Genomic DNA, 12,903 nt, shown 5'->3' with positions numbered 1-12,903 from the left:
ACATCCCCTTGCAAATATGACTTTATTTCTCTATTCCTCTGACAACAAAACTCTTCAAAAGAGTTATCATTCTTCACTTCTTCCTACTCTTCTCCCATTCCCTGTTTGTTCATATAAAATATCTTACACATATAATAAAAGAATACATACATTATATACATAAGTTATAGAGATAATAAAAATGAAAACCCAGGAACTCCAACCCCGCCCAAGAAGAGCATTAATGATAGCATCTATCCCTGTGTCATTTTCAGTCCCATTTCCCACCCCTCCTGCCAGAATTACCACTCTCCTAAGTCTTGTGTTTAACATTCCCTTGCTCTTTTTGATTTTTTTTCATATTTGTGGAGATGCTTAACCAGTACATTGTGGTTTTGGCTTGGTTGTGAGCTCTGTAAAAAATAGTATCATACTGTATGTGGTCTTCTGTGACTTACTTTTTTCATTCGTTATCGTGTTTCCAAGATTCACCTGTTTTGCATGTAGCTGTGGCTTGTTCATTCTCAAAGCCATATGATATTTCATTGGGTGACCTTAAATTATTCATCCATCTACCTGTTGAGGGACATTTGGGTCATTTCTAGCTTTTTGCTCTTATAAAAAGTGCTATTATGAACATTCTTGTACATGTCTCCTTGTACACACAGACACCCATTTTTCTAAGGTATATACCTATGTATGGAATTGCTGGTTAATAAGACATGTAAACATTCAGCTTGACGGGATTATGCCAAAATGTATTTTAATCTCTTGGTACCAATTTACACACCTTTCAGCAATTTGTAAGAGGTCCCACTGATTCACATACACCTTATTAATACTTGATATTGTGCCACTTTTAATTTTTTGTCATTATAGTGAGTCTTTGTGGACTTAATTAGCATTTTTCAAATTACTAATATAATTGAGCATCTTTTCATGTTTATTGGCCACACATGTTTCTTCTTCTGTGCAATGACTGTTAATATCTTTTGCCCATTTTAAAAATTGATATTTTTATAATTTTTATTGATTTACAGAAGTTATTTAATTATTTGGATACTCATCACTTGTCAGTTATATGTGAATATCTTCTCTCAGTTTGTGGCCTTTTTTTTTTTCTTTATGGTGTCTTTGCATGAGCAGAAATTCCTAATTTTAAATGAGTTGAACAATTCAGTTTTTCCTCTGTAGCCAGCACTTTTTGTGTGTTGTCTTCCCTAACCTATGGTCATGAAGATATTCTTTATTTTCTTCTAATAAAAGTTTCAAGGTTTAACTTTTAAGTCCTTAATCTAATTGGAATTGATTTTTGTGTAGTGTAAATTATGAGATAGGAGCCCAGTTGTGTTATTTTCCCCACAGATAGCCTAATGATCTGAAGTGCCACTTCTATCATACATCAAAGTTTCACATCTGTGTAGGTCTGTTTCTGGGATCTCTGCTACTGGCCAACTTTTTGCCCCTGAATCAGTACCACACTACCTTTAATTACTTTAGCTTCGTAAAGAATCTTGATATTTGATAGAGCAAAATCTTCCCATCCTATTTTTCTTCAGGAGTATCATATACTCTTGGCCCTTTGTTATTTCAAACACATTTCAGAATAAGCTTGTCGTGTTCTACAAAAATATTGGAATTGGAATAAATCTGTAGATCAGTTTGAAGAGAATTGATATGTTTATGATGTTGAGTCTCCCTAGCTATAACCATGATGTATCCTTTCATTTTAAATAAATTATTGAATGTCTTTTGGTAGAACTTTATAATTTTCTGTATAAGGTCTTGCATATCTTGTGTTAGATTTTTTTCCTTGGTATTTATGGCTTTTACTGCTATTATGAATGAGATCTTGTTATTTAATGTGTTTTATTTCTTTTGCAGGTATATAGAAATGAAGTTGATTTTTTATATTGTTATTATAGCCATTCACCTTGCTAAACTTTCATTACCTTTAAGCAAACTTTTAATTTTAGAATAATTTTAGTCATAGAAAAGTAAATAGAGACAGTGTGGAGAGTTCCTGTATACTCTTCACTGTGATATTTTTGTCAAAACTAAGAAAACAACATTAGTATATTACTATTAACTAAACTTCAGACTTTATATAGATGTATCAATTTTCCCACTAATGTCCTTTTTCTGTTCTAGGAGCCAATTCCAAATACCACATTGCATTTAAGTTGTCATGTCTCTTTAGTGTCTTCTGGTCTATGACATTTTTTTAGTCTCCTTGTTTTTTATAAGCTTAACAGTTTTGAGATGTACTATAGAATGTCCCTCAATTTGGATTTGTCTGAAGTTTTCCTGATAATTAGACTGGGGTTGTTCTTGGAAAGAATGCCACGGAGTTGAAGTGCCCTTTTCATCACATCATATCAGGGATATGTGAAATCCCTATGACATCCCTGGTGATGTTGACCTTCACCACTTAGTTAAGGTAGTGTTTGCCAGGTTTCTCCACTGTAAAGTTGGTATTTTTTTTCCCTTTTCATTTTCTGTTCTTTGAAAGAATCTAGCCCACCCTCAAGAAGGGAAGGAATTAAGCTTCACCTCTGGAAGGGGACGTAATTACATATATTATTTGGAACTCTTCTGTAGAAAAGATTTGTTTCTTCTCCTTTATTTACTTACTTATTTATTCAGTTACTTGTTTATATCAGTATGAACTCATGCCATATTTGTTTAATAATCTGAGATATAAATCCAATACTGTTATTTGTCTTGTGGCTCAAATTGTTCCAGCTTTGGCCACCGGGGGCTCTTTTAGGTTGGCTTCTGTGTCCCGTTGACATGGCCCCATCCTTTTGTTTTTACGTACTTCCTTACTTGTCAGCACTACAAGATACTCCCTACTCATCTTTTATCTTCCTGCCCCAGTCCCAACCCCAGAACTGACCATTTCTCAAGGAACCCTGCTTCCTTTTAAGTTGTCTATATATTCTTTTGTGTTTTCTATGTTGACAACCATATCAGCTATTAATAATGACAGTTTTGTTTTTTCCTTTCCAATCTTTATGCTTTTAATTTATTTTTCTTGTCTTACTGAGATGGCCAGGACCTCCAGTACAGTGATGAATATAAAAGATGCAGTGGGCATCCTTGTCTTGTTGGATATTTTAGAGGAAACACCACTAACTTTTCTCTAGTAAGAACGATACTTGCTGTAGATTTCTACAGGTTTTATCAGATTAAGCAAGTTCCATCCTGTTCCTCCATGCTAAGAAGTTTTTGTTACTGCTTTTAAATCATGAAAGGGTGTTGAATTTTTTATCAGATACATTTTCTGTTTCTTAGGATGATTATGGTTTTTTCCCTCCAATAATCTGATGATGTGGTAAATGACATTTATAGATTTTCATTATGTTAGACTACCTTTGCATTTCTGGTATAAACATAACTTGGTCATGATCTTTTCCTTTTTCTACAATACTAGATTCAGTTTGCTAATATTTTGTTTAGGATTTCTGTATCCGTGTCCATAAATTGGTCTTTAATTTTCCTTTCTCATGCTATCCTTATTTGCTTTTGGCATCAAGTTCTGCTGGTATCATAGAATGAGTCAGTGTTTCCTCATTTACAATATTCTGGAAGATGCTATATGGCTTTGGAATGATCTGTTTGGTAGAAGTCTCCTATAAAACCACCTTGGTCTTTTCTTTTTAATATTAAGTGAATATTAAACTTCTAAATAAAATATTTTCAAAATTTTGAATGAGAAACTTGAAATCTGCTTCCATAACATGTTTATTTTATATCAGGTTTTATGCTTAAAATGGCTACAGACAAATCCTGATCAAGACTTTTTAATGATGTATTCTTCAAATTCTTAACAGTCACCATCAATACAAATCTTTCTTTGTACAATTAGGTGATAAAGTATTTAAAACAAACTTTTAAATTGTTCAAAAATGTTTAAAAAGTGAAATTATATCTAACAGCTTTTCTTTTTGTTTCACTGACAAATATATTGTTAAAAATATTTTGTGATAATATGATTAGATTTCAAATCCAGTTGAACTCTTTCATATTAACTATTTCAAAATAATGATAAAGCTCTTATTTGCAGAACATGCATCATTGTTAGAACCATCACCCTGCAGCTAGCTTGGACACCATTAAAAGGGCTCATCAGCTGCAAATGGATAGAAGTATCTGATATTCGCGAAGACAGAGTTTCAGGGCTTCTACCTGGAGCTACACTCTCCAAAAGCCCCTGCTTGGCCTCCCTGCACCCAACCCCACCCCATCCAGTCACAACTTGGGTCGTGTGGTGTTTCTTGGCAACTGGAACACAGACTCCTCCAGCAGCTCTGCAGGCCCCTTGTCCTCAGTGAGCAGAAGACTACAGAAGCTGGCTACTGAAGAGGCTGTCCAAGTCTTAGAGCTCCTCTTCGGCCCTGCTTAGCACATTTACCACAGAGCAGTAACTGAGTGCTGGATGTTACTCATTCGTGCTCACCACCTGCAGGGACTGCAGAGGGATTTGTCAGACCCCATTTCACTAAGGGCCACCCTCTAAGGATCTCCACAGGAGGCTGCCCATAGAGAGAAGTGGCCTGCCTAGGGTCTCCACTGCCTTAAGGCCTACGTGGACACTTCCAGGCCTAAGGGGATTAATATTTCTTCACCTACCTGTCATCCACATATCAACTGGAAAATTCTCCCTCCTGTTGTTTTTTGTTCTTTTGTTTGTTTTTTGGTAGGAAGAGTTTTAACTACTGCTTCAATTCCTTTAATAGAGGACTAGTCAGCATTTCTTTTTCTTCTTGAGTCAGTTTTGGTAAGTTATAGTTTTCTAGGAATTGGTCCATTTTGTCTGCCTTCTCAAGTTTATTGGCATAAAGTTTCCTTATTTTTTTATTCTCTGCTGTATACAATCTGTAGTTATGTCTCCTTTTTCATTGCTGATATTGGTTATTTGTGCCTTCTCACTTTTTTTCTTGATCAATCTCACCAGAGGTTTGTCTATTTTACTAGTCTTTTCAAAGAACCAACTTTTGGCTTTGTTGCTCCTCTCTATTTTGTCTTTGTTTTCTATTTCTTTAATTTCTGCTCTCATCTTTTTTGATCTCCTTCCTTCCACATTTTTTGGATTTATTTTGTTGTTATTTTTCTAATTTCTTAAGTTGGACACCAACCTTATTAATTTTCAGTCTTTCTTGTTTTTCTGCTTTGCACATTTAAGGACGTAACTTTCCCTCTAACTACTGCTTTTCTACAAGTTCAGACATGTCATATTTCGTTACTGTTCAGTTCCAAGTATTTCAGCATTTCCATCATGGTTACTTCTTTGACCTGCAAGTTATATAGAAGTGTGTTTCTAAATGTTTAGAGGTTTTAAAGTTTATCTTTATGTTATTGAACTCTATCTTTAATTGCATTATGGTCAGTGGATGTGATCTGTGTGATAAAAATTCTGAAATTTATTGAGACTTGTTTTATGGCTTAATAGGTGATCAATATTTTTTAATGTTTCCTATGTGATTTATAAGAATGTATGTTCCCTAACTGTTGAATACAGAGTTCCACATAAGTCTGTTATCAAATTTGTTAATCGTATTGTTCACATTTTCTATATCTAAACTGATTTTTTGGTTGTAATATACCAATAATTATAAGGTATGTTAATATGCAGTTATGATGGTGGATTTGTCTATTTCTCCTTGTAGTTCTTTTTTTTTCTTTTACTTATTTTGAGGGTATTTTATTAGGAATATTCAAAATGAGAATTGTTATATATTCCTGGTAAACATGTAATGACCCTCTCTATTCTTGATAATGCATTTTTTCCTTGAAGTCTATTTTATCTTACATTAATATAGCAACACAAACTTTTCTTCTTCTTAGGATTTGTGTGGTATATAATTTTCCATCCTTTTACTTTTCAACGTCTTCATGCCTTTATGCTTTAATCATATCTCTTGGAAATGTCATATAGCTGGATCTTTAAAAACATGTAGTATAATAATCTCTGTCTTTTAATGGTCAAGTTTAGTCTGTCTACACTTATTGTGATATATTTGGACTTGTTTCTACCATCATACTTTTTTTTTTTTTTTTTTTTTTGCTATACGCGGGCCTCTCACTGTTGTGGCCTCTCCCATTGCGGAGCACAGGCTCCGGATGCGCAGGCTCGGCGGCCATGGCTCACGGGCCCAGCTGCTCCACGGAATGTGGGATCTTCCCAGACTGGGGCACGAACCCGTGTCCCTTGCATCGGCAAGCGGACTCTCAACCACTGTGCCACCAGGGAAGCCCCCATCATACTTTTTTATTTCTATTTCCTACCACCACCTTTTCGATGCTTCATTTTTCTCTTTTTTTTTTTTGGCCTGCTTTTTAGTTTTGAAATTTGTTTGTTTGCTTTCTTAATCATTTTTTTCCTCCCTACTGTTTGGAATTTACCTATTCTTTTTCCTTTCTTTCTGTGATTATCCTTGAAATTTTACCATGCATATTTAACTTACAAGGTTTAAAGTTAAACAGTATTTTAACCTCCCTCTTGAAGAATGCAGGAACCTTAGAAACCTTCAACTCTAGTCATTCCTATCTTGACCACATGTTCTTTTTTTGAGTGTGTTAGTTTGTTCCTTTTTCCCCTGACCTCACTAATATATCATCATTAGTATTACTTTATTGTAGATGGTATGTGTTTGGATTTACATGCATACATTCTTGCATCTCAGAACATCATTCTGGGATCATTTTCCTTTGTTATGATTACGATGTTTAGATACTCTTTTAGTACATATCTGTTGGTGTTAAATTCTCCTAGTCTTTGTTATATGTAAATGTATTTATTCTCATTCTTAAAAGGTAGATTGTTATAGGTAATATTAGAAGTCCACTATCAGTCTAATTGCTGTTTTTTGTAGGTGTTTTTGTTTTCTTATATTCTGACTACTTGTCTCTCTCTCTTTTTTTTGGAGGGGAGGGGTATCTTCAGGGGGTTCTGCAGTTTCATTCTATCAATGTTTAGGTATGTATTTCTTTTTTATTATTCTACTTTGGAAATGTGCTTCATGCCTCCGGATTCATGTTTTTCATAATTTCTGGAAAATTCTCAGCCATTATCTCTTCAAATATTGCCTTTCTTCCATTCTTTCTGTATTTTCTTTCTCAGAATTCAGTTGGTCATATTTTGGACCTCCTCATTCTATCTTCCATATCTTGTAACATTTCATTGATATTTTCTATCTTCTTGTCTTCCTGCACTTCATTCTAGGCAATTTCTTCAGATATATCTTTCAGCTTATTGATTCTCTCTTCAGCTCTGTCTGATCTGCTGTTTAATCTGTCCACCGAGTTTTTTATTTCAAGAATTGTATTTTTCATTTGTACAAACTTCATACATTTCACTTTCTAATCTTCCTAGTCATCCCTAATAGTCTCTTGTTGCTTGCTCATCTTTGTGGTTGCATTTATTATTTCTTTAAACATGTTATACAATTTTTGTTCAGCCAGTAATCACGGTTTGTCTAAGTATGGCATTGTAAATATTGTTCACATCCAAACAACATAGTACAGTCTGATTACATATCCTCTGTTGTATACCTTTTTGTTTTCCTGGTAATTGTCTGGTTTTTTTTCTTTTGCCTGGTGTTCTAATACCATTACTAGTTCTTCTCTGAAATTCTTTTTTTTTTAACTTTTTAATTTATTTGGCTATGCCACATGGCATGTGGGATCTTAGTTCCCCAACCAGGGATCGAACGTGTGCCTCCTGCATTGGAAGTGTGGAGTCTTAACCACAGGGAAGTCTCTGAAATTCTTTTTAAAATCCACATCAGATCATGTCCCTCCTTTGCTCAAAATTCTCCCATGGCTCCCGGCTCTCTCAGAATAAAAGCCAAAGCCCTCACTGTGGCCCAAAAGTCTTTACACAATCTTCTCCCCATCATCTCTCTGACCTTGCCTCCTATCACTTTCCCCATCACTCAGTGTTCTCCAGCCACACTGGCCTCCTTGCTGTTCCTTAAACATGTCATGTATCCCCCCTCTTCAGAGCCTTTGTACTTGCTAGTCTCACTGTCTAGAATGCTCTTCTTCCCAGATAATCTGATGACTTGCCCACCCACTTCCAGTAGGCTCAAATGTCACCTTCCTAGAGAAGCATTCCCTGACAAACATATCTAAGATAGCCCCATTCACCAGCACTTTCTATCCCCTTATCTTACTTTATGTGTTGTGTTTTCCTACAAAGCACTGATCACCACCTGATATACTATATTTATTTATTTTGATTAGTGTTTATCTCTCCACAATAGACTGTAAGCTCCACAAAGCAAGGACTCTTGTTTTGTTCATTGTTGTATCTCTAGTGCCAAGAACAGTGCATAGTAATATTTAGTAGACACTCAATAAATATTTGTGGAATAAACTGAATGAATTAATGAATGAATGAATGTGGAGGATAGAGGGAGAAATGCATTGAGAACTAGGCTAGGCATGAATGCCTTTCATGGCATGCAAGGAGCTTGGGTGTCATTGTTCAGAAGGGTGAGGGCTGTAAAGAAGCAGTGAGGGTAGCTCCTGGGTTCTTTTGAGAAGCAAGTTCAGAGTTGGTAGGGTGGTAACAAAGCCCCATGTATGACTCGCTCTGTATCCTGGGCTCCTAAAGGTAGACCTGCCTCTTTTTCAAACAGCCCTCAAACTGCTGTGTTGTCATGCCTGCCTGTTACTTAGTGAAAACCAAAGCCCCAGCTCTCATTAGGCCTTTTGGTCCCAGCTAGGATCCTCTTTTCTTCTGCCTGTGAGAAACTGTTTCTTGTCCCCCAGGCCAAGCAGATCACCCCCATTAGACTTTTTCTGTGGTATTTGGGTTGGGGGGGAATTGTACAGGAGCTGGTATAAAGCCTGGTACATAGTAAGTGCTGTCATAATGGTGGACACTTCACGGAAGTAAGTTTCAGCTCAGAAGAACTTTTTTCCATTGTAAAGGCTACAACAGATTGTGAGGTTTTAGTCCTGACTTTCTCCCTAACCCCTTGGGGAGCCAGCATGGCTCCAGTGTTTCTGTTTGTCCATGACTGTTTGGATACTAATTCTGTTTAATGTGTGGCCTACTCCCCTGGTTTTTGTGTAACCCACTAATTTCATCACAATGCCATCAATACACACAGGTCCCTGTGGCACACCCCTAGAGACACCCCCGCCCCCGGGCCAACATCAGTTCATTACTCATTATCACGCTGGGTTTAACCAGCCAGCTAGTTATAAGTTCACTTGAGCAAAGTTGACTGAACACCTACTATGTATCAGGCCTCCGGTTCCGCACTGAGGACACAGAGATGAACAAAGTGTGTTCTCAGACACAGAACCATCATTTCAGGGCAGTGTGGTCAATGCAGTAATAGTGATGGGTACGAGAGATTGTGAGAGCCCCTATGGAACACACGACCCAGCTCAGGGGACCGAGGAAGGTTTCTTGGAAGAGATGGTATATGAACTGACTCTAAAAAGATGAGTAGGAATCTTCTAGGTGACTAACAAGGGAGAGGAGGGCAGTCCAGGCAAAGGGTACAGCATGGGCAAAGGCCCAAAGATGGGAAGCAGCATGGTGTACACCAACCTAACTGCATTCACTGTTCACCTTTCTTTCTACGAGATCATTCTAGGAGACTCTGGCACATACCAAAATTCTGACATGAGGAGTTTGTGACCTCCCTTGACATGCTAATCTGTTAACTCTTCAGAAAGGTAATAAAAAGTTGGTTGGACACAGCTGTCCACAAACTTGTTCATACCAGCTTCCAGTGTTCCTGGCTTCCTTATCTAGATGATGGTGTTTATGTTACCTGCTTCCTTTGTACCTCCCCTGGGGTTGGGGTCATTCCCGCTGTCCTGGAGGTTATGGAGTCTCAACTCCTTGTGTGGAGATCTCATTGTGGAGAGGAGTTTTTCTGACTCCTGATACCAGCTGTGACATAAAGACTATTCATCTTTCAGGGAATGGGTAGGGCCTGTCTGTCTTGTCCTCAGACATTAGGGTTCACCTCCTCTGGGATTCATTCATACCTGTAATAATCTAGGACAAGTTGGTTGTGGAGTCTGGTAAGCCCAGTTTCAAGGTATGGAGCCCTCATGTCTTGGTTGTGCGACCTTAGCCATGTCACCTGTCCTCTCTAAGTGTCAGTTTCCTCATCAGTAAAATGAGTTGAATACCCACCTTGGACAGTTGTTGTGGGTGTTAGAGCATATGTGAGTTACCTGGCACCTGGCTCCCATTTATTGAACACCTACTACTATCAATATTAAAGGGACAGTGGCCTGCCTAGTGGTTAAGAACATGAGCTGAAGATCCAGACCAACCTGATTTTGGATTATAGTTCAACTACTTACTAGCATTGGGACCTTGGTCAAGTTTCCTAACCTTTTTTAGCCTTAGAACATTTGTAAAATGAAGTTACTGTACCTACCTCAGTTATCATGTGTGTTCTTGTAGCAGGGTATATATGTGAGGTGGGAGCCTTCACAGGCCCCAGACCCCTCCGCCGCCTGCCCTCTCAAGAGACCCCCCCATCCCCAGGGGACCTACCTTTAGCTTCCCCCTCTCTCTAAGGCTAACAAAGAGGACTGAGCTGGCCCCTCAGTGTCATAGGGCTACCTTGTTATGGGAGCTTTCTAATGTTAATTGGCCCTCGCATTTCTGGAGTAAACCCAACATTTTCATCTTATGTTAAATCTTTTTTTTTTTTTTTTTTTTTTGCGGTATGCGGGCCTTTTACTCTTGTGGCCTCTCCCGTTGCGGAGCACAGGCTCCGGATGCGCAGGCTCAGTGGCCATGGCTCACGGGCCCAGCTGCTCTGCGGCATGTGGGATCTTCCCGGACCGGGGCACGAACCCACGTCCTCTGCATCGGCAGGCGGACTCTCAACCACTGCGCCACCAGGGAAGCCCTGTTAAATCTTTTTTTATTCATTTGGTTTGCTAATAAATTGTTTAGGAGTTTTGCACCTTTGGTCATCTACCATGTTTGTCTGGTCAAGGTTATTAGTGGGCTCATCCAGTAAATAAATTAGTTGGTCCAGTTCATCTAAGTTTTCAAATTAATCGTATCCTCTTATTTTGTAATTTCTGCTATATCTTTTTTATTGTTCATATTATTTATTTGTGCCCTTTCTCTTTTTTTCTTGATTAGTCCCGCCAGAGATTTTTTTAGCGGTTAGTTTAGAAAACTTACCATACATATTCAACTTAAAGTCTAAAGTTAAACATTATCATAATCCCCCACCCAAACAATACAAGGATTTTATAATTTTCTAAGGAAGATATTAACATATACACTAGATGGACATTAACAATATTATTATTTTGTGCAGTGTTTAAATGCTTGTTTACTATTTTGTTTGTTCACCTTCCTTCTTAAACCTCAGACCTCCTTTTTGGGGATAATTTTCTTTCTTGAAATACATACTTTAGAAGATCCTTTAGGGCAGATCTCTTAACAAGAAACTGTCTGAATCTGTATTTATCTGTAAATGCCTTTATTTCACTTTATTCTTCTTCAAAGATAGGTTTGCTAGGTACTCAGTTCTGAATTACCTTTTTTTCCCTCTTAACACTTATAAAATATTATGGCACTGTCTTCTGGTTTCCACTGTTACCGTTGAAAAGTCTGCTGTCAGTCTAATTGGTTTTTTTTCAGGTGTTCTTTTTCTCTGGCTGCTTTGAAGATCATTCTTTGATTGTTGCTTGATTCTAAGGGCTTTTTATTATTGTTGTTCTCTGAATGTCCCTTTGTATAGCTTCCTGATCTTGCTTCATGAATACAATATTTTTTCTTGTCACTCTGATGATATTAAATAATAGTGTCTTTCAAAAAAGTGTTCTTTTCCTTGCATAGTTTTTGTTTCCAAATACGTGTATTTGGGTGTCAGTGGCAGTGAGAAACACTCACTGGCTACCAGATTTGGCCAAAGGCATCACAGATACCAAAGACATAACCTATTCTGAAGCCCTAGAGAGAGTTTGTATGATATTGAGGGGGGCTCCATTAGTGTGCAAGCGTGAGTCAGTGCCACAGTTGTCACTTGATAGCATGGTAGTGCAGTGTACTCTAGAGCCAGACTGCCTGGGTTCAAATCCTAGATCTGCCATTTCATACCTGGGCAAGTCATTTCACCTCTATATTCTTTAGTTTCATCTTCTGTAAAAATGGGGATAATAATAGTACTTACTTCACAGAGTTACTGAGGGTATTAAATGAGTAAATATATCTAACGTGTTTAGAATAGTGTCTGGCAGATAGTAAGCACTATATATGCACTTGCTATTATTACCATTATTACTTTTGTGCTGAGGGAATTGAAGGGAGAAGAAGAGCTTCTATGGTGCAATGAGGAAAGCACAGAGTATATCTTGCCCTGTGTGTTCTCCTAATATCTTAGGAATAAAAGCCATTAACGAAAAACACAAAGTCGGGAATTTAGAGGAGTTATTTGGGTACTTTAGGCTGTGGGATATCAAGTTCATTAGGTAGTCAGAATGAGTTAGGATTCTTCAGTGGGAAAATGGGAAGCAGGGTTTAAGGGTAGGCCCCTCTTGAGAGGTGACCCACATTGGCTACTTCCTCATTGGAGCAGAACAATACCAAATGGGGGAGCAGTGACAGTGAGGGGTAATCTAGGGTAAGGGATTTCCTAAGCATTTAATAATGCTTTTCTCTTTGGAACTAACCTGTCAGGTACTGAGAGGCTTTAAAGGGTGTGATGGCTCTTCAGGCTGGGGACATGACTCTGTTAAGGGGCAAGTCTGCTCCCAGGAGTTGATTCACACTCTCAGAGGTAGGACTGACCACATCAGAAATGCTTTCAGTCTTTGTTCTAAATTCTCCTGGGCCTTCTCTGAGTTTGGGAAAATTCCCAGCCTCAGTAACTATCTCAGACACAATCTGGAGGATATGAACAGGAGGAGTGAGTC

The 12,903-nt window shown here is 37.8% G+C and overlaps 1 protein-coding gene across 5 annotated transcripts in view; it reads left to right on the top strand.

Annotated features, from left to right (window-relative positions):
• KANTR (KANTR integral membrane protein) overlaps positions 1–12,903 on the top strand; it is a 60,569-nt gene that overhangs the window by 9,669 nt on the left and 37,997 nt on the right. Inside the window, exon 3 of one of the 5 annotated variants that reach the window (XM_081221352.1) lies at positions 4,049–5,247. The exons of the other annotated variants lie outside the window; for them this stretch is intronic. Coding sequence (XP_081077478.1) covers positions 4,869–5,099 — 231 coding nt within the window. The 5' untranslated portion in view covers positions 4,049–4,868 and the 3' untranslated portion in view covers positions 5,100–5,247. Of the gene's footprint in view, positions 1–4,048; positions 5,248–12,903 lie in introns of those variants that run through there. 5 annotated transcript variants of the gene reach the window in all.

The sequence above is a fragment of the Mesoplodon bidens genome (genome assembly GCF_964165515.1).
Source record: "Mesoplodon bidens genome assembly, chromosome: X".
Classification (NCBI taxonomy): domain Eukaryota; kingdom Metazoa; phylum Chordata; class Mammalia; order Artiodactyla; family Ziphiidae; genus Mesoplodon; species Mesoplodon bidens.
This window is presented reverse-complemented; position numbering and strand designations above follow the sequence as displayed.